Source organism: Hypanus sabinus, chromosome 7 (assembly GCF_030144855.1).
Source record: "Hypanus sabinus isolate sHypSab1 chromosome 7, sHypSab1.hap1, whole genome shotgun sequence".
Taxonomy (NCBI): Eukaryota; Metazoa; Chordata; class Chondrichthyes; order Myliobatiformes; family Dasyatidae; genus Hypanus; species Hypanus sabinus.
The window spans coordinates 140,705,943-140,729,025 of NC_082712.1; the positions used below are offsets into that span (position 1 = coordinate 140,705,943).

The 23,083-nt window shown below is 39.6% G+C and overlaps 1 protein-coding gene across 2 annotated transcripts in view; it reads right to left on the reverse strand.

The window, feature by feature from the left end:
• Positions 1-23,083, reverse strand: part of pde3b (phosphodiesterase 3B) — a 191,496-nt gene that overhangs the window by 51,035 nt on the left and 117,378 nt on the right. For both annotated transcript variants that reach the window (XM_059975776.1, XM_059975777.1), the window contains exons 3-4: positions 1,894-2,151; positions 1,268-1,425 (exon numbers count right to left, since the gene is read on the reverse strand). In XM_059975776.1, coding sequence (XP_059831759.1) covers positions 1,268-1,425; positions 1,894-2,151 — 416 coding nt within the window. The remainder of the gene's footprint in view (positions 1-1,267; positions 1,426-1,893; positions 2,152-23,083) is intronic.

Here is a 23,083-nt window from a genome sequence, read left to right on the forward strand (position 1 = left end):
GATATGGAAGCTAGTGAGGTAGACAAGAGGAACTCTATCCCTATTATGAGAGCAGGAAGATGAGGTGAGGACAAATATGTGGGAAATGGAGGAGATGAGAATAAGGGAGCATTGAAAGTATTGGAAGGAAAATCCCATTGTTTGAAAAAAAAGAACATTTCAATGTTCTAGAATGGAAAGCCTCAACCATCTGAGAACAGATGTGGTGGAGACAGAAGAACTGAGAGAAGGCTACAGAATTTTTACAAGTGAAAGGATGGGAAGAACTATATTCAAGATAAATGTGAGACTTAGTGGATTTATAAATGATATCAGTGAATAGCCTGGCTCCAATGATGGAAACAGACCGAGATTAAGGAAGCAGAGAGAGTGTCAGAGATGAACTAAGTAGATTTGAAGGAATGGTGGTAGTTGGAGGCATAGTTGATGAAATTGACAAGCATAGCATGGATGCAGGAAGCAGTATCAATGCAGACATCAATGTAGCGGAGGAAAAGTTGGGAAGCATTACCAATGTAGGCTTGGCATATAGACTGTTCCACTTAGCCACAAAAAGGGAAGCATAGCTGGGACCCATGTGAGTGTCCATGGGTACACCTCTAGTTGGGAGTAAGCGGAAGAAGCCAAAACAGAAATTGTTGAGAGTAAGAACAATTTCTGCTAGTTGAAGGAGGGTGGTGGTGGAGGGGGACTGGTTAGGTCTGTTGTCAAGGAAGAAGTGAGAGCTTTAAGGCCTTCCTGATGAGGGGATACAAGAGTCTAGGGACTGGATGTCAATAGAGAAAGTAAGGCGATTGGGGCTAGGGAACTGAAAGCTATTTAAGTGATGAAGTGTCACAGATGTAGGTATAATGGAACTGAACCAAGAGGAACAAAATGAAACTGTGGCATGCAGACATGAGAAAAATCCTTTTTACTTTATAATGATAAGGAATGTAATGCTTGTAACAATGAATGAGACCATGTTCCTAAGAAATCATGAAAAGTGTACTAAACAAGTACTTGAAAAACATAAAAAGTAGCCATATGGATCTTACCAGTTCTCTTTTTCGAAATGTCAGCCAATATAGAAAAGAAAATAGGTACCTCTTTGTGGTATATACCTTTAACATTGCAGAGCAACAACTTCCAGAAAGGTTAACTGCAAGTTTCGTAATGGTTGGCAGAGCTGTTCAAACCAACCACTGGTTTCGTGCAATTCACAACTTGTGGTATCACTTTCTTGCCATACATTATTGGACATCAATAATAGTATGTATTAAATTACCTCACTGAACCACTCTCTGGGTATGGTTTTATTCCATTATTCCGATCCCATCTAAGAGGAGCAGGCTCCATTGTTGGCAAGCCAGTTGCTGATGTGGTGGTTGTCCATGTTCCTGTATTTCTTCTTAGCTGGCCAGTTGGTAGACTTCTTCTCAAACGCTAATTGAAAGATAAGCGAGGTTAACAATCCAATGGACTTAAGTCACAACTCAAATTTTTTTGGAGATATAGTTGTATCATGGATCAGCAGGATACAGAGTTGAGGAGAGTGAGCAAAATCTAACAACTTACTAAACAGGACAGATAGAAAACCTGAAGACAGTTATTTCTAGGCAGCTTTGAATAAAATTAAATTGCTAAGAGAGGTATAACAGAAAAAAAATTAAAACTGAACTCTCCCAAGAGAAATTTATGAAACTGAATCTGTAAATGTGCATCAAAACATTTACATGATTAACAATAACAACATATAACAAGATTTAAATGATAATTCAGGAACATAAAGTCAGAAATCCTAGCAAATTCCATGTACTTTTTCAAAGGTTACAATTACAGGCACCTATTATACAACAATAATATTCATAACATTGTAATGTAGTTTATACTCAAACTCTAAGTTTTTCTAACCTTTGGAAAAATTCTTTCCCCTTTATCCGAAGAGTCCTCCATTTCTGAACAGGTGTAAGAGTCGGAGAATGATGTAAGAGGATTCACTCTTGGCCTGTGTGTATTAGAATACGTGAGCTGGGATGCAATTAGACTGCTGATAGTTCGCAGAGATGAAGTGATATTGGAAGGGACTGATGGGTCAGCAAGAAGGTCTGTAACCAAGCTCTGTGCCTCACCCATAACAGCAAGATCCACTCCACAGCCATTACTAGAATTCTGTGGCAAGAACAAAGAAAAGATTTTCATAGTACAGCTTTACACAATTTACTACTTTCAGGGCATGTAAAATTTCAATGTACTGTAATAGTTACTTTTCTCCAATATAAATATATCTGGATCTTGCTGAAAGTTATTTGAGTTTGCAACATACATTAGTCCAAAGTAGTCCTATTTTTCTAGAGCTCGTTTGAAGATGTATATGATTTTAATTAATTCAGGATGTATCGAGTTCAGGGGTTCCCAATCTTGGGTGCATGGACTCTTTGCTTAATGATATTGGTCCATGGCATATAAAAGGCTGGGAACCCCTGATCTAAGTGCTTCACAGTCAAATAATTAACACTGTTAACCTGAAAACTCTTCTAATACAGGTATTTTTTCCAAAGCAAAAAAATCTCACAAGTAGCTACAAGATACATAACTGATTATATTCAAATAAATATTGCTCTTTCCTTCTTTAAATATGGACTGGAAACCAGGAAAGATCTCACAAACACAAGGATCTGCAGATGCTAGAAATCCAGAGTAACACATACAAAACACCGGAGGAACTCAGCAGTTCAGAGAGCATCTATGGAAAGGAATACACAGTTGACATTTCAGGCCATGACTCTTCATCAGGACTGGGCCTGTTCATCAGCCCAGTCTTGACGAAGGGTCTTGGTCCCAAACGTCATCTGTTTATGCCCTTCCAGACACACTGAACAACATTAATGACATTAAGCAATTAGTATTATCACACATATCAAAAACTATTAATTCACATGCCAGTTTATTCATTTCAAAAACTGAGAGCATTTTCAAAACAACACGTATTAAAATAATTCCCAAATCACGCAGTCCCCAAATTGCAATGACTGCAAAATCCAAGTTCCCATTATTCTACCATGAAATTAACAGAAACTTTTGGGATTCACATAAGTGCAATTAAATAAAACAATACAATCCCAAAGTTGCAGATCACAATTCCTTTGAGAATCTACATCTCTGAACAAGCTCCAAGCATGGTTGAAAGTATGTATATTTTTAAGAACATAGTCATATTAAGTGCTTTGGGCGGCTTTGAGCTGCATTATATAAATTAAAACTGCTGTTATCGTCAAAGATCTCTGCCACTGAGAAGGACAAAGGCAGCAAGTGTATAGGAACATTACATCCTATAGATTACCCTCTGAGCCACACACATTCATCAATTGATATATCACTTATTTCCTTCCCCCATCCCCACCACCACCCATGTCACAGGGTCGAAATACTAAAGTTTCCTTTCTCACTGTACTGTGGGGAAACCTCCTCAGAAAGATGGTAACACTTGAAGGTGGTGGTTCACCATCAACTTTGCAACAATTAGGGATGGGCAACAAAAATGCTGATCTGTTCAGGCAATTATCATAAAATTGAGGCTTGTTCTCAAGATGATTTGATTGATAGTATTATAAATTGCAATAGACAGACAGACATACTTTATTGATCCTGAGGGAAATTGGGTTTTGTTACAGTCGCACCAACCAAGAATAGTGTAGAAATATAGCAATGTAAAACCATAAATCATTAAATAAGTTAATTATGCCAAGTGGAAATAAGTCCAAAACCAGCCTATTGGCACAGGGTGTCTGACACTCTGAGGGAGGAGTTGTAAAGTTTGATAGCCACAGGCAGGAATGACTTCCTATGACGCTCAATGTTGCATCTCGGTAGAATGAGTCTCTGGCTAAGTGTACTCTTGTGCCTAACCAGTACATTATGGAGTGGATGGGAGACATTGTCCAAGATGGCATGCAACTTGGACAGCATCCTCTTTTCAGACACCACCATCAGTAAGTCCAGTTCCACCCCCACAACATCACTGGCCTTATGAATGAGTTTGTTGATTCTGTTGGTGTCTGCTACCCTCAGCCTGCTTACCCAGCACACAACAGCAAACATGTTATCACTGGACACCACAGACTCGTAGAACATCCTCAGCATCGTCTGGCAGATGTTAAAGGACCTCAGTCTCTTCAGGAAGTAGAGACAGCTCTGACCCTTCTTGTAGACAGCCTCAGTGTTCTTTAACCAGTCCAGTTTATTGTCAATTCGTATCCCCAGGTATTTGTAATCCTCCACCATGTCCACACTGACCCCTTGGATGGAAACAGGGGTCACCAGTGCCTTAGCCCTCCTCAGGTCCACCACCAGCTCCTTAGTCTTTTTCACATTCAGCTGCAGATGATTCTGCTCGCACCATGTGACAAAGTTTCCCACCGTAGCCCTGTACTCCACCTCATCTCCCTTGCTGTTGCATCCAACTATGGCAGAGTCATCAAAGATCATCAGAAAATATGTACACCTCTAAGAGTACAGTACCCAATATGAAATACAGTTGTTCCAATCTACTGTTAATGGAAGTAGCTGACCCAAGGAAAAGAAAACAATGGACATTATTCCTGGACACACAATGCCATTTGCTGATGCAAATAATTCTGCTGTGGTTCATTTGGGTCATGAATTACTGTTATTTTCCATTCTTCTTTCAGCTTAACTTGTTTTAGATGTTCTCTTGTATTATTCCTTTCCCTTGTTTGCACATATTCTAACCACACATTAATTATGACACAAAATTGTTTTCTTACTACTGAAAAGGCAAGCAAGTGAAAAGAATTTACAGGCTTAGTATCGCAGCATCTATACATTCAAGAGCAAACTGAACAAAAAGTCTGTCACAAAGGGCGAGGTAAGCCTGGCCCTATCCAGCATCAAAGAAATTCTCTTTTTGGTAAGAAATAGAAACAAAAGCAATGGGCTCAGAAGAGCAATACATCAAAGGTGAAATATTCAGGAGCAGACATCACAGAATTAAACAGAAGATACATGCAGGAATACTTCAGGAAATGGAAAATTACAACGTTATTGCTTAAGAACAACTGATGATGCAATTTAAATAACATTAACTTTGAGCCCTTCAGGCTGTAAATCATAATTGATGATTATGTAGATATACCAGTAATTTAAATCAAATATCTAACATTACACTCAATTTCATTTTGCCTTTGCAGCTTCAGAATTGAGATGAAACTCAGGAGTGTTATTTGCACACAGTGAATATGTATCAGAAAGAACAAAAAAATCTAATTTACAATACAGAATCTGTACTTGTCACTAACAGCTGAACAACTGAAAGATATATGACAAGGGAGACAAATTAGCAGATCACTGATGCAGCTTCATTTTAAGATTCAAAATAAATGCGGAGCTTTTGTCATTTATTTGTAAACTAAGTTGTCCAATACTTCAGAAGCCAGCCCCAGCTATCACGATTTAAAGAACAAGGAGGAAGTTACTAGCTCATACATTGCCATTAAAATAATAGTAAATCTAACAGCATTAATTTAGTTATACAAAATACTCCAGCTACTACTGTCCAGGAAGCCCTGCTTTCTCATAGGTTTTGTGAAAACTAAGCCTACAATGTATGCTTTACCACTAAGACGCATTGAAAAGCACAAGGTTGCTCTACTAGCAAAGTTAAACTGAACTAAATTTGCAATGAAGATTATGGTTGTTTGAAATAATACAGAATGTGGCATATAAAGTCATCCACATAAAATTAAACTTGAATTTGCAGCAAAATATACTATGATATGCTATAAATTACTGCCCACAAACTCCTGCACTTTGAGATAATGAAATGTCTTCTGCTGTAAATATTCTGAATATCTTTAAAGTGCAAAATTTTAAAATCATCTTACCTTTCCAATCCTCTATTTTGTTTTATAATTTCAGTTTTCTTTTCCTCTATTTTCAATTTTCTTTTCCTCTTTCTTATTGTTGGCATTAAACCCACCAACTCTACATTTCTTTTCTTTCTCAGTTTTTGTGCTACTTCACAGAAACTGAAGAAATGCAATTCTGTTTCCTGCTTTCTGTTTCTTGGTTTCCTGTATGCCAGCTGGGATGGACAGCTCAAACAATTTGACTGCATCATAGCTGTTGAACGGCATGAACCATCTAGGCCTGCAGGTAACCAGTCAACACACAATATTTTGCTTTGTGGGCAGTTTTCTTTAGCCAGCTGTGAACTAAATTCACATCAACTAATTTTCACAGAGAAAAAAATATTTTCTGTGAAAAATAGCTGGTGTGGATTTAGTTTACTCATGACAGAACAGTATAACATACAGTATATTAAGATGTGATTGAGTTAAAAGACAATGGGACTTCCAGCCTATTGGGATGACCATACTTGGTGCCTAAAATTGCAGGCCCCACACATCCTCATTTGTTTGGCCCAGATGTTCAGAATGTCTCTCTTCGGTCTTTTGTCCCTTGAAGTTCATGATCCAGTCTGGGTAGCAACAGGGCCTTGAGCAGCCTCAAAAAGAGGCACTGCTCCAAAACTGATGACAACTCCTAGCAAATTTTAATATATCAAACAATGAAATACTTAAATACAATTGAGGCAAAATTAATAAAGTGTGAAAAGATTTTTAAATCATTTAAGAACATATAAAACACATTATAAATTTGATTAATTATCCCAAAGTAAAAAAATAATCTACCTTTAACTAAAATAACTTGACTTTTAGCTCTAAAATCTGTCTCCTACAAGCCCTGTTAAAATCAATGGGGTTTCAAATTCAAATTATATACAAGATGTAACCTTGCTCAGGACCAGACTGCTGATTCTCTAATGTAATGCTGGACAACAAAGAAGTCTGTACATGCTCAAACAATAAGTACTGGAGAGAAAACTTTCGGGTTTTCCCGATCCACATTTGGTTGAGTCCGCGCATGCAGAACCTGTGGATAAGGAGGGCTGACTGTGTGAATCAAAGCACTGAAACCTAATAGGGTTGTTTTGAGATCTCAAATCTCTGTTTCAAATAACACACTGCACCTAATGCCTGCAATTTTACAACTTTGAAAGACAATATATGTAACTGAACAAAATCCAAAGAACATTTGATCAAAGTCTAATAGTTTACAGAAAATAAACACAGCATGCTAGATTCAATGTTTCAAACCAATCAACAATATTTACCTCTTGTAAAATGCACAATAAAACTGAACACAAGTCTGACAATATCACCAAGAAAAAGACAACCTTGATGGAATGAGTAACATATTCTTCTGTAGAATGCTGAGGGTGTGCATTAGATTTATCACTGCATTATTTCACTATTCAGTTTTATGACAGGTCTCTTACTCAACTGTTGCTGATGAATCTATTGTAATCTTAGCATTTATATCTTTTTACTTCTGACTTCCAGCATTTACAGTTATTTTGCACTTGGTTGTACCTGTCACAAATCAGACACTAATCTATCATCTCACTTGAGGGCAAATGTCAAAGAGAGCAGCATATTATCAAAAGTAAACCTCGTTAATTTTGGTAATCACAACCATGTCTGATTATAGACGTCGCAGTTTCATTACAGCACACAAATTCTTACAGTCTGGATTCCAACATGCCGACCCCCACTTTTCACTGATTCACTTCTGCCAGTAATTCTGATTCATCTCAGCCAATAATTTAGTCTTCTTTTCAAAATAGCTGTGGTCTACCATTTTGCAGGATATTTGAGTCGATGGGTATTTTGGGTCTTGCTGCTTACTTCAGTCAAATCTAAGTATCCCAGTTACTTTATCATGAATTCAAGGGTGAACATCACAGCTGGACACCTGCATGTTACCTTCCAAATCATTTCGTGAAAACCGTGGGTCAATAGTTGATCAGCTCTGATTTCCAGATATTTCAACTTCAAGCCTTTTTGTCACTATCCCAATTCTTTTGGATCCTTTTGGAATTTTACACTAGGTATCTTCATTCAACTTTCAAATGATTATTTTCTGCTCTTGCAATGTTACATATTGTATTTGGCAGCAAAATTTTGAATTTGAATAACAGCTCCTAATTTCAATTTGATTGAAGATTCACTCAATGTACCAAATTGGCTGCTATGTAAAGTTAGCTGATTCCAGTACATGTACAAAAGAAGGTAATTTGATCTGACCATTAATAATCTCCTAGTAATTTAATATCTAGGAAAAGAGACCCAGTCTCTAAACTTTACTCATGAACAGGTAAGAATCATATAATAACTGTCTGTCATCAACTTCATTAAAATAGAAAGAGTTTGAAATAATGATCATCTATATAACTCAGTAGAAACTGACAGTCATTTTAGGTTCATAGATGCTAAAACATATTTGCATGTCAAAGAAAAAGCCAGATTATATGTTTGTTCCATAATCAATGATACGGCAAAAAAACACTTTGTGAAGACCAAATTTAATTACATCTAACAAAGCAAGTTATTCTCAGAACAAGTCACCAAAATATTGCTAGGATGGTGAAGATGAGTGGTTCATTCAAAGTACCTGTAACCTTTGTATCAACTGCAAACTGCACTTAAGGGTGTTGAAGAGTCAATAAAGTTCTGGAATGACTCTCTATATGGAGAATATAAAAAACTACCTGCCACATTTTTAAGCTTAACACCAATACTCCAAGTGGGGGGGGGGGGGGGGAAGAGAAGAGAAGAGGTGTGTGTGTGTGGCCTGCCCTTGAAGCTGTGTAACACTGGATATTGCAGACAAGTGCATAACAAATTCCAAGACTACTTTTTGCAGACTGCGTTTAACCATGATACATCATCTGTAAATAACAAAAGTGAATGTATTATTACATGATGCCAGCCCGTCACCATATGGCTTTATATTATTGTATTAATTATTTTAATTCTGAAGAACTTCCTCCATCAAGCTCAAGTATAAACTGAAAGATACAAAGTTTTCAGAACATTATTTGACAGACTCAATAAAATAAATAGTATCTACCTGCGGCAGAGAAATTCTATGATTTTTCATGTCAGTGACCATAAACAAAGAACATAGATCAACACATCACAATACGGGCACTTTGGCTCACAACGTGCCAAATTTTTAACCTACTCAAAGATCAATCTAACCCTTCCCTCCCACATAGCCCTTCATTTATGTAGGTACTAGCCTACAAAGTATCCAGGGCATCTTCAAGGGGTGGTGTCTCAGAAAGGCAGCGTCCATTATTAAGGACCTCCAGCACCTAGGGCATGCCCTTTCCTCACTGTTAACATCATGTAGGAGGTACAGAAGCCTGAAGGCACACACTCAGCGATTCAGGAACAGCTTCTTCCTAAATGTACATTGAATCTTTGGACACTACCTTACTTATTTTTTTAAATATATAGTATTTCTGTGTTTGCACCTTTTTAAAAATTGATTCAATATATGAAATTGATTTACTTGTTTGTTCAGTATTATTATTTTTATTTTATTTATTATTTTTTTCTCTGCTAGATTATCTATTGCACTGAACTGGTGCTGCTAAGGTAACAAACTTCAAAGCACATGCTGATTCAAAGGCATAGCAATCTCTTTCCTGATCTCCTATGCTAACCCAGAGTATATCCTCTCTGGCCCCAGGGACTTACAGTGGCATGCAGAAGTTTAGGCACCATAAAAGATTTGAGCTCTTAGACAGCTTTTACCACGGTCTCAGACCTTAATTAGCTTGTTATGGCTATGGCTTCCTCACAGTTATCATTAGGAAAGGCCAGGTGATGCAAATTTCAAAGCTTTATAAATACCCTGACTCCTCAAACCTTGTCCCAACAATCAGTAGCCATGGGCTCCTCTAAGCAGCTGCCTAGCACTCTGAAAATTAAAATAAATGATGCCCACAAAGCAGGAGAAGTCTATAAGAAGATAGCAAACTGTTTTCAGGTAGCCATTTCCTCAGTTCGTAATGTAATTAAGAAATAGCAGTTAACAGGAACAGTGGAGGTCAAGTTGAGGTCTGGAAGACCAAGAAAACTTTACCAGAGAACTGCTTGTAGGATTGCTAGAAATGCAAATCAAAACCCCCATTTGACTACAAAAGACCTTCAGGAAGATTTAGCAGACTCTGGAGTGGTGGTGCACTGATCTACTCAGCAGTGACACCCGCACAAATTAGACCTTCATGAAAAAGTCATCAGAAGAAAACCTTTCCTGCGTCCCCACCACAAAATTCAGCATCAGAAGTTTGCAAAGGAACATCTAAACAAGCCTGATGCATTTTGGAAACAAGTCCCATGGGCTAATGAAACTAAAATAGAATTTCTTGGCCGCAATGAGCAAATGTATGTTTGGAGAAAAAAGGGTGCAGAATTTTATGAAGAAAACACCTCTCCAACTGTTAAACATGGGAGTGGATCGATCATGCTTTGGGCTTGTGTTGCAGCCAGTGGCAAGGGGAACATTCCACTGGTAGAGGGAAGAATTAAATACCAGAAAGTTCTGGAAGCAAACATCACACTGTCTGTAAAAATGCTAAAGATGAGAAGAGGATGGCTTCTACAACAGGATAATGATCCTAAACACACCTCAAAATCCACAATGGACTACCTCACCAGGCGCAAGCTGAAGGTTTTGCCATGGCCCTCACAGTCCCCCAACCTAAACATCATCGAAAATCTGTGGATAGACCTCAAAAGAGCAGTGCATGCAAGACGGCCCAAGAATCTCACAGAACTGAAAGCCTTTTGCAAGGAAGAACAGGCGAAAATCCCCCAAACAAGAATTGAAAGACTCTTAGCTTGTGACAGAAAGCGTTTACAAGCTGTGATACTTGTCAAAGCAGGTGTTACTATGTACTGACCATGCAGGGTGCCCAAACTTTTGCTTTAGGCCCTTTTCCTTTTTTGTTATTTTGAAACTGTAAAAGTTGGAAATAGAAAAGTAATCTTGCTTAAAATGTTAAAGTAACGTGTCATCTTTAATTTTATGCCTTTTAGAAATCAGGTCATCCTTTACTCGCTTAGCTATTGACAGTAACAGAAATTTTGACCAGGGGTGCCCAAACTTTTGCACGCCACTGTACCTACCCTAATGTTTTCAAATTGATCCTCTGGAAGATTGGAGTGGTAATCTATGCATCGAGCTTAAAGAGAAGGGGGAGATCTTAAATGGATTTTTTAAATGAATGTGTATTTACTACAGAACCTATAGAAGTGAGGGAAAGCAGCAGTGAGGTCATGGACCCCAAAACAGATTATAGAGGAGGTGGAGTTTGCTGCCTCGAGGCAAATTAAGGTGCATAAATCCCCAGGGCCTGAACAAGGTGTTTCCTCGGACCCTGTAGGAGGTTAGGGCATAGTTGCAGGGTCCCTAGTAGAGATATTTAAAACACCCTCTGGGGAGGTGTCGGTGGATTGGAGGATAACTAATGTTGTGCCATTGTTTAAGAAAGGCTCTAAGAATAAGCCAGGAAATTATAGCCAGTGAGCCTGACATCAGTAGTGGGAACATTACTGGAAGATATTCTAAAGGACTGGATATATGAGTATTTGGATAGACTCAGACTGATTAGGAATAATCAGCAAGACTTTGGACATGGTAGGTCATGTCTGACCAATCTTATAGAGTAGTGGTCGCCAACCCGTTGATTGCGATCGACTAGTTGATCTTTGAGACTTTCCCAGTAGATTCTGGAAAAAAATGAAAAATAAATACACAAGTACTGTTGAGAGATTGTTTCCGGGTTGCGGGGTTTTAGTTCCGTTCTTTCTACCCAGTGTGCATGCATGTAACTCCCCCGCACTACATAGTGTAATTCAGTGGTCCCCAACCACCGAGCCGTGAGGAAACAATATGAGTAAGCTGCACTTTTCTTCATTCCCTGTCAGCCCAGTGTTGAACTTGAACCCACGCAAGGTCATCAGTCGCCTAAACGCAGAGATACCCTCGCGCCAGCGATCACTGGTTGGCCTCAGGCAGCCGGCGGGAAGTGCCGTTGCTACTGGCCTTTGAGCGCTGCCTCTAAACCTGTTTAGCACACTGAATGTTCATGTGGAACCTGGTACTAAAATATTCACAGACGACCTAATTCGGGCTCAGGGTTTCGTAAGTATCGGAGCAGCTACCTTGCTGCAATCTACTGGAACAAACTTTTGTCGGCCGATAGATCCTACAAAGGGGGTGGCACTCCTTGCTCGGTCGATCGCTCTCTCTGGACTGTGACCACCGTGGCCCCGGCACGGGGACCTCCAGCCCTGACCTTGTCCTCTCACCCCACCCATGGCCAGCCACACCTGGCCAAGGCATCTGGCGGCGGGCGGGCGGAAAGCTGGAGTTCGGCCACGGAGGCTGTCTAGTGAGGCAATGAGGTACTCAAAACTGCTTCGGTACCCTGAGTCCAAGCACCCTGCACTTAAAGACAAACCCGCTGAGTTTTTTCAGCCAAAACAACGTGAGCAGTGTGGGTCAGAAGCTACATGGTGAGAGCCGCGAAAACTAAATTGCGGAATAGCCTGGACATAAGGAACCTGCTTCGCTGTATTCCCGTTGTGTTTAACAACCCCCCCCCCACCCCACCCTGGGTCGGCCGATCCAGAAGAATATTGTCAATATTAAATCGGTCCGCGGTGCAAAAAAAGGGTGGGTACCCCTGTAGAAATACATTATGTATAAATACATTATTTCTACTTCCGGGTTGCAGGGTCTTACTTCCTGTCTTTTCTGCCCCGGTGCGTATGCGTGTAACTAATTGATCTGGGGTCGACCTTGCCTTTTACTAAGGCTGAGGTAGGGGACCTTGGGCTTAAAACGGTTGGTGACCACTATCATAGAGATTTTCAAGGAAGTTACCAAGAAAGTTGATGAAGGAAGCATAGTGGATGGTGTCTATGTAGACTTTAGCAAGGCCTTGACAAGGGCCCGCATGGGAAGTTAGACAAGAAGGTTCAGTCGCTTAGCATTCAAGATGAACTAGTAAATTGGATTAGACATTGGCCTAGCGAGAGCAGTCAGAGAGAGGTAGTAGGTGGTTGCCTCTCTGACTGGTCGTGTGCCACAGGGATTGGTGCTGGGTCCATTGCTGAGTGTCATCTATATAAACTATCTGGATAATGTGATAAACTAGACCGGCAAATTTGCAGATGCACCAAGATTAGGGAGTGTAGTGGACAGCAAGGAAGACTATCAAAGCTTGCAGCAGGATCTGGACCAGCTGGAAAAATAGGCTGACAAATGGCAGATGGAATGTAATACAGACAAGCGTGAGGTATTGCACTTTGGGAAGACCAACGAGGACAGGTCTTACCCAGTGGGGCACTGTGGGATCTGGCAGAACTGGGATCTGGGAATATAAATCTATAATTTGTTGAAAGTGGTATGATGGGTAGAAAGCATTATAAAGAAAGCTTGACACATAATGCCTTCATGAATCAATGTATTGTGTACAGGAGTTGGGATATTATGCTGAAATTGTACATGACACTGGAGAGGCCTAATTTGGAGTATTATGCGCAGTTTTGGTTACCTGCCTACAAGGAAGATATAAATAAGAATGAAAGAATGCACGGAAAATTTACAAAGATTTGCCAGGACTTGATGAATTGAGTTATAGGGAAAGGTTGAATAGGTTAGGACTTTACTCCTTAGAACATAGAAAATTGAGTGGAGATTTAATAGAGGAAAACAAAATAATGAGGGGTATAGATAGGGTAAAGACATGCAGGCATTTTCTACTGATGTTGGGTGAGACTACAACTCGAGGTCTCAGATGTTTAAGGACAGAAGCAGAAGAACTCCTATACGAAGAGGGAAGTTAGAGTGTGGAACAAGCTGGGACAAGTGGTTTATGCAAGTTCATTCAAATTTTAAGAGAAATTTCAATTCATACATGGATGGAAGGGTTCTGGAGGCCTGTGATCCTGGTGCAAATTCGCAGCTGAAGTGCTGCCACACTTGGAAAGACTGCTTGGGGCCCTAAATGGAGGTGAGGGAGGAGGTAAAAGGGCAGATGTAGCACTTAAGCCACTTGCAGGGCTAAGTGCTGGAAGGATGATTAATGAGAGGGACGAATGGACAAAGGAATCACAGATGGAGTGTGATGGGGAAAGGAGACAGTTGGCGGGGGGTGGGGAGGCAAAGATGTCTTTTGGAGGATGGAAGATGCGGAGAATCATGCAGTGGTAGGTAAGAACAAGAGAAACTCTATCCCTGTTAAGGTAGACATTTGACCCATAGAGTCTACTGTACCATTTCATCATGGTTTCATTTCTCTTTCAACCTCACTCACCTGCTTTCTTCCCATTATCTTTCACATCCTGACCAAACAAGAACCTATCAACCTCTGCCTTAAATGCACCCAGTGATCTGGTCTCCACAGACACCTATGGCAATGAATTCCACAGATTCAGAACCCTCTAGCTAAAGAAATTTCTTTTCATCTCAGTTCTAAACGGATGTCCCTCTACTTTGAAACTGTGCCCTCTGGTCTTAAGACTCCTTCACCAAAAGAAACATCTTCCTCACACCTACTCTACCGAGCTAGCCTTTCAACATTTAATAGGTTTCAATGAGATCCTCCCACATTCTTCTAAATTCCAGTGAGTACAGGCCCAGAACCTTGAATTTCTGCCTTTCATACCTGGAATCATTCTCGCAAACTTCCTCTGAACACTCTCCAAAGTCAGCACATCCTCTCTTAAATAAAGGGCCCAAAACTGCTTACAATGCTCCAAGTATGCCACACCAGTGCCTTTTCAGCCTTAGCTGAATGTTCTACATGTAGACATGGTGACATATCATATGACTAACTTTATGCAGTGTTAAAGATCAAATTCCAATGTAACAAGAGTCACGAGATGACAGGATCATGAGCAGTCATCATAAAGATAGCTGCTGTTTAAAAGATGAGTGAGAATAGTCATCAGGACAGGAAACATCAAAAGATAGTTGTTTGCTCAGGTCCAATACTTGTTACTTAAACTGTGAAAAGTTAGAAGGAAACAAATTGAAAGATGCAGAAAAGGTAGATAAGAAATGAGCATGCTAGTAGGGAACTCCATGGTAGCAAGGTAAAATAACAGGAGATTGTAAGGAAACAAGGTCAGTCTAGAGGAGGTGCAAACAGAACAACATCCCTATCCTTTTTTCACAGCTACCATAAGGCAGGAGGTATAGAAGCATGAATTCCCACACCACAAGGTTTAAGGACATCCATTTTCCTTTAATCATTTGGTTCTTGAAACAACCAGCAAAATCCTAATCACTGCAGTTCAGCAACACTATAATCAATTTGATCACTTTGCACTTAAATGTACTTTAATTCTAATCAGGTTCTTTCTTGTAAAAAAAAGTATATATTTTATGTTTCATTTATGGAAACACACACAAAATGCTAGAGGAACTCAGCAGGTCAGGCAGCATCTATGGAAATAAACAGATAGTCAGTGTTTTGGGCCGAGACCCTTCTTCAGGACTGAGAAGGAAGGGGGAATATGCCACAATAAAAAGGTGGGGGATATGGGAAGGCATCTAGCTGGAAGGTGATAGGTGAAGCTAGGTTGTTGGGAAAGATCAAGGCTGGAGAGGAAGGAATCTGATAGAGAATTGGAAGGAGAAAGGGACCCAGTGGGAAGCAATAGGCAGGTGAGAAGAGATAAGAGGTCAGAGGAATAGTAGGGGAAATTTGTTTACAGGAATCAATATTCATGCCAACAGGTTGGAGGCTACCTAGATGAAATATAAGGTGTTGCTGCTCCATTCTGAGGGTGGCCTCACCTTGGCACAAGAGGAGGTCATGGACCGACATGTTGGAACAGGACTGGGAATCAGAATTAAAATGTTTGGCCACCGGGAAGTCCCAACTTTTGGCAGTTGGTTTGGAGGTGGTCAATGAAGCATTTCCTATTTTACGACGTCTCATCAATGTAGAGGAGGCTGCACTGGGAGCACTGGACACAAAAGACAACCCCAGCAGATTCACAGGTGGAATGTTGCCTCACCTGGAAGGAAATGGGAGTAAGAGGGGAGATGACTGGACAGGTGTAGCTCTCCTGCTGCTTATAGGGATAACTGCCAGAAGGGAGATTAGCGTGGGAGAATGAATGGATAAGGAGATCATGGAAGGAGCGATCCCTGCAGAAAGTGGACAGGTAAAAATGTGTTTTGTGGTAGGGTGCCGTTGAAGATGGCACCAGTTGCAAAGAATGATATGCCAGATGTGGAGGCTCATGAAGAGGAACTATATCCCTGTTAAGGAAGTGGGAAGTTCGATGAGTGCAGATGTCCGGGAAATGATTCATAAATCAAGACAAAAATGGGAATTTGATTTGAATGTTAAAATTGATGGAAAAAACTGGTCAAGATTATGTTCTGATAGTATGAGAAATACAATAAATGTTTGACTTAGATTAATACAATATAATTTTTACATCAATTATATATAACACCACAGAAAATAGATTAAATTCAAATATGTCTGACCAATGTTTTTGATGTAATCAAGAAAATGGTACTTTTTTACATTCTACTCGGTCTTGTTTTAAAATTCAACCATTTTGGATAAATCTAAGACTTTTATTGGAACAAATTACTGGAGTACAACTCCCACATAGTCCAGTATTATTTTTATTAGGAGACATTGAAGGGACAATACCGAAACTTAAATTGAATAAGTATCAGAAAAAAATTTATAAAAATTGCATTGGCAGTAGCCAAAAAAGTTATTGCAGTTACTTGGAAATCTGATTTATATTTAACTATGGATTGTTGGAATAATGAAATACATAGTTGTATTCCACTTGAAAAAATTATATACAATCTAAGAAATGAATATATTTTTGAAAATTTAGCTCCCATACCTACAAAAGATGGGATTAAATACATAGGTCCTTTGAAGATAAAATTATAAAGTAATTGGGGAAAGTAAAAATAAATATTAAAATTATTTTGAACTCCATGGAGCATGTGGGGATCCTCCGATATCCAGGCAATCTTTCTCTTTTTTTTCTTTCTTTAGATAAGGGTTAAGGGGGGGAGGGTTAATATTATTTTTCTCACTATTTATCATCACATTTATTCTTTGTAATTTTCTAAAATTTAATAAATAACTATTTTTTTAAAAAATGTCCGCGAAATGAAAGAGATTGAGAGCAACATCAATGATGGAGTAAGGGAAAGCCCATTCTTTGAAGGAGGATATCTCTTATGTTCTGGAATGGAAAGCTTCATCCTAGAACAGACACAGCTGAGATGAAGAAACTGAGAAAAGGGAATAGCATTTTTACAGGGGACAGGTTGGGAAGAGATATAGTCAAAATAGCTGTGGGAATCGGTGGGTTTATAAAAGATATCAGTAAACAATTTGTCTCTAGTGATCGAGGCGGAGAGATCAAAAAGTGAATTTAAGGGCAGGGTGGAAGTTGGAGGCAAAATTGTTGACATTGCCGTGACTTGCACATGGGTAAATGAAGCAGCACTAATGCAGTCATCGATGTAATACAGAAAGAGTTGGGGAGCATTAGCAGGGAAGGCCTGGAACATGGACTGTTCCACATAGCTAACGAAAAGGCAGCCACATCTGTGGTCTATGCAAGTGCCCATAGCTGCACCTTGAGTTTGGAGAAAGTGGGAGGAGCCAAAAGAGAAATTGCTGAGGGTGAGGATCAATTTAACCAGTCGCACGCGTGTGGCAATGGAGTGGAACTGGTCCATCTGTTGTCAAGGCCTTCTTGAAGAGAGACAAAAATGCACAGGGATTAGCGTCCATGGTGAAAATAAATTTAACAGGGCTAAGGAATTAAAAGTTATTGAGGAGATTGAGAGCATGTAAAATATTGTGATTGTAGATGGGAAGGGCTTGAACCAAGGGGAATAAACTTCAGTGCAGCAGAAGCAGGCAGAAACAATGGGCCTACTTGCAGAGTTAAGTGTGTAGATCTTCGCAAGAGGTAGAAATGACCAATGAAGGAGTTAAACGTTCTATGAGGTTGGTGGCTTTGGATCAGAGATCTCCAGAGTTGATGAGATTGGTGACGGCATTGGAAACAATGTCCTTTTGACCTTGAGTGTGATCCTTTTCAAGGAGTAAATAAGAGGCGGTGCATGATATTTGCTTTCTGGTCTCAGCAAAGCAGTCAGTCCACCACATTACAACAGCATCTCCTTTGTCTGCAGGTTTGATAATGAGTTTGAGATTTGTGCAGAGAGAGTGGAGGGCAGTACGTTCAGAGGAGGTAAGGGTTTGAAAAGGAGAAGGGAGCGCTGAAGTCGAGTTATTTGACGCCTTGTTGGCAATTAGAGATGAAAAGATCCAGAGCAGAAGAGAACCAGAGCGGGGTGTCCAAGAAGAGGAGAAGGGTTTATCAATACGGGGTGGGGAATTCTTGCCAAAGGAATGGGCTCAAAGACAGAGGTAACGGAAGAAGAGCTCGGCATCACAGAAGGCGCATAACTCACTGAGGTGCAGGTGAAGGGGGACAGAGATAAAGCCCTTGCTGAGCACAGAACATACCTCCTCAAAGAGTGCTTAGACTTTATAGCTAAAAGCGTAATCAATTCTCAAACAATTAGCATTGAAACCCTTGTGATTAGAATTGTTCTGGGCATTAAACCAGGCAAATGCCCAGGGTCCAAGATATACGAGACAAGGCAAGGATTACTCGGGCTCTGACAGAATTTTCAAATCTTTGCCTGCCACAGGCAAGATGCCAAATGACTGGAGAATAGTTAATGTGGTACCTTAAAAGGGCAACAAGAATAAGCCAAATAATTTTAAGTCAGTGAGTCTAAGATCAGTGGTAAAGAAATAATTGGAAAAAGTTCTAAAGAATGAAATTAATTCAGACAAGTGGTGTTAAGAATCTGAATACAAATGAAGGAAGTATGATTAATAAATTCATAAATGACAGGAATATTAATGATGGCATTAACAGTGAAGTGGGCAATCTTCAGGAACAGAATTGTAGTCATGTGTTGGTAAAATCAAAGTTCAAAATAAATTTATCATCAGAATTAGGTTTATTATCACCGGCATGCATCATGAAATTTGTTAACTTAGCAGCACCAGTTCAATGCAATACGTAATATAAGAAAATTAAAATATAATAATTAAAAATACAGCATATGTATATTGTACATATGTCACCATATATAACTCTGAGATTCATTTTCTTGTGGACAAATCAGAAAATACAAGAAACACTATGAAATCAATGAAAAACCACACCCAAAAGGGCAGACAATAATCAATGTACAAAAAACACTATGCAACTACAAAAAGAAAGAGGAACAAAATATAAGAAGAAATAAATATCAATAACATGAGGAGAAGAATCCCTGAAAGTGAGTCTAATTCAGTGGGAACAGCTTAGTGATAGTGCAAGTGAAGTTGAGTGAAGTTATCACCTCTGGTTCAAGAGCCTGATGATGAGGGGTAACAACTGTTCCTGAACCGAATGGTGCAGGTCTTCCTTATGGTAGCACAAGAAAAGCACATGACCTGGATGGTGGAAGCTCTTGATGATGGATGCTGCTTTCCTGCAACAGCACATTATGTAGATGAGCTCAATGGTGGTGAGGGCATTATCCATGATGGACTGGGTGATGAAACCGCCAGAGAAAAGGTAGATGTGATTTAATCATGCAGAATGTAAGGTAATGTATTATGTGAGGATGAACAAGGACCCTAGTTCATGGATCCCTGAAGACATCAAACAGACAAATAATATGGTTAAGGCAGCACATGAAATCAATGTCTTCATGAACCAAGATATAGAATCTAATTATTATTACCTAAAAGGAGAATGATTGAAGATCATGAAGTATAAGGGAACTAGGCAATTTTGTGCATAAATCACAACAGATTAGGATGCAGATATATCAAATCGTTAGGAAGGCAATAGGCAACTGTAAGAAAGTTAGAGCTTAGAAATAGAGCAACACAATTTGTACAAGTACGAAAAAGGCCACACTGAATACAGTGCACAGGCTTGGACCACATATTTAAAAAAGAATACTGATTAAGATGCAAAAGATATTCATATGGCTAATCCATGGAATGGACAGCATAATGTTGCAGCTAGTGAGATTACTGTCTAGTTCAATATATCAGTGTGAGTATCACCTTCTCCCTGGAACCATGTGATTTCTTCCAAGCACCCCAGTTTTTCCCAAAATGTCCCAAAGTGTGGAATATTTTAAGTTAATTAGCCACTCTAAAAAATCCCAATGTGTTGTTAAGTGATAGAATCAGGTGCAAGTTAGTGGGAATGCAGGAGGAGAAGATGAAATAGGATTAATGTTTGATTAATGTAGGTGGATGGTAGATGGTCACATAAACTCATTAGGCCAAAAATCCACTTTACATCTTTCTTTGCCTTCAACAGTATAATTCCAGGATTGTCCAATCATGAGCAGCTAAAGAAATTCGATCTATATTCTTTAAACTTAAGTAGTAACAAGATGACCTCATTCAAATATACACTACATATTCCTTAGGGGTCATGGCAGGCTAGGTGGTGAGATATTTTCAGTAGAAAGAGAATTTTGAATGAAGGACCATACTTACAAGATTAAAGAGCAGGTACTAAAGCCAAGTAACAACTTCTCTGGGTTGAATATATTTAAATACTTAATAGCCAGCGTAAACACAGTGTGTTAAAGAGCCTGCTTCTGAGCTGTACGATTCTTAAAGAAGTAGATTTTAAGATAATCCTGTCAGAAACAAGGAGTTTGAAACACATCAAAAGGAATGGAATTCCACTACATGAAACTGCAACATCTTAATGCACAATTATTGGATTGAATGAAGTGGAAACCTGCAGAAAAGGCCAGTTTATAGAGTACATGTAGGACTACAGATTTGGAGAGTCTTGCACACAAAGGAGATGAAATTATGTAATTCCAGGTGCCAGCTGTCATGCACCAGAAGAGGTTGCAAGTTTGAGGGGTGCATCTATAGCAATCTTAGAAAGACACTGCTATTCATCTTGTAATGTACTGTAATTACAAGAAGTCTTTAGGGGGAAAATATTTTTTAAATATGTATGTGAATCAATAAGGCTACTTGATAATTATTGGCATGTTCCCCCTTCCTTTTCAGTCCTGAAGAATGGTCTTGGCCAGAAATGTGAACTGTTTATTTATCTTCATTGATGCTGCATGACCTGCTAGGTTCTTCCAGCATTTTGTGTGTGTTGCCGATAATTATTAGAGGTCCCCACCCCCACCAATTTATTCATGCATTTATTGAGATGCACGAAAGAGGCCCTTCTGATACTTCAAGCCATACTGCCTAGTAATCCCTCGATTTAACCCTAGTCTAATCATTAGACAATTTACATTAACCAATTAACCTACTAACCGGTACATCTGTGGAGAGTGGGAGGAAACTGGAGCACCCATCAGAAATCTACTCAGTCATGGGAAGAGTGTACAAATTCCTTGCAAGCAATGGTGGGAATTGGACCCAGGTCATTGGTATTGTAAGGAATTATGTAATTTTAATTGACCATCATTCACACAAACTGCATGCGCTACCTCAAACTCTCCAACCTCCTCTCCACCGAATACCTTTACATGGCGTGCTGCCAAAAGAAAGCAGCATCTATCATCAAAGACGCTCACCATCCAAGGCAAGTCATCTTCTCGCTACTACCATACAACCATCAGGCTTTTGACCTAACAATAGGTAGGTTTCAATAGGTACATTTAATGTCAGAGAAATGTATACAATATATAGCCTGAAATTATTTTTCTTCGCAAAATCCGTGAAAACAGAGTAGTTCCCCAAAAAATGCATGACAGTTAAATGTTAGAATCCCAAAGACCCTCCCAACTCCCCCCTCCCATGCATAAGCAGCAGCAAAGCAATAACCTCCCTCCTCCACCAGCAAAAAAACATCAGTGCCCTCCACCAAGCACTCAAGCATGCAGCAAAGTTTCAATAAAGACAAAGACTTGCAGCACCCCAAAGACTACCCCTTCACCCAGTAATTCGACACACCAGAGGTTTTCTCTCTTCCTAATAAGCAAAAAAGAGGTGTCCCTGTTTCACAGCAAGAGGGGAGACATAACAAAGCAACTTGCTGATCTTATGGTGTTAAAAATCTGTTGCATTGCTTTTTCTGAGCTCTGTGCCCAAAGATCTCAAGTCTCTGAGCACACAGTCAGCAGCCAGCTCACTGCTTACGATCTTGTCTCCCCACGATGCATCAGACGTCGGAATTGGCTTTGAATCCACCCGCCTCCAGAGCCACAAAATCTGGCACCCTGAAGGTATGCTCGTCTTCCAGGCCGCATCCTTGGCATATTGAAAAGCAGCTGGTCATGAGGCTCCGAGAGCGGGTCCCTTTTCCACATGGATAGCTTCAATCACCATACTTCGAACTGATTCTACAACTTACAGACTGATTTTCAAAGACTAATTTTCAAGGACTCTTTACAACTCTTACCCTCAGTATCATCTTTATTTTCACAGGCTGTCTTTCTTTGCACATTGGCTGTCTGTCAGTTTGTCTATGTCTAGTATTTCATAAAATTCTATTGTGTTTCTTTTTTCCTGTACATGCCTGCAAGAAAATACATCTCCAGGTAGTAAATGGTAACATACACAAACTTTCATAATAAATTTACTTTGAAATTTGAACTCCTGATATGAATCATTTGAATGATAAAGATTGTTTGCAAAAGTCAGAAGTTTATGACATGCAGCAGAATTCCCTGTTTCGGATTTTTTAGCCATATATAGATGCAGTCTGCTCAGATGCATTTCCAGTATCGATAGCACTAAAAGCATTGATCAGAATAGATTTGCTAAGGGTATGCCATTTAATACCAAGAGGATGTGGCCATTATTTATCATGCCATCATTTATCTGCTGTGAACATTATTTCCTCCTATCAGTTCAAACCCTGTCTCTTACTCTGAGTAAGCTAAAGGCTGCTACGTTATTTAAGGAGATGCGAATCAAACTGAGCAATATGCAATTATCCACAAATAATCACACTTTTGATGAAATGATGTGAAGAGCTCAACAACGAAGATTGATGGGTCAAAGACAGTAGGTGGACCGTCAAAGAGTGCAGGGTCGATTGCATGCTGCTGGGGTCCGAGAATAAGACTCCTTTCCGCTGGC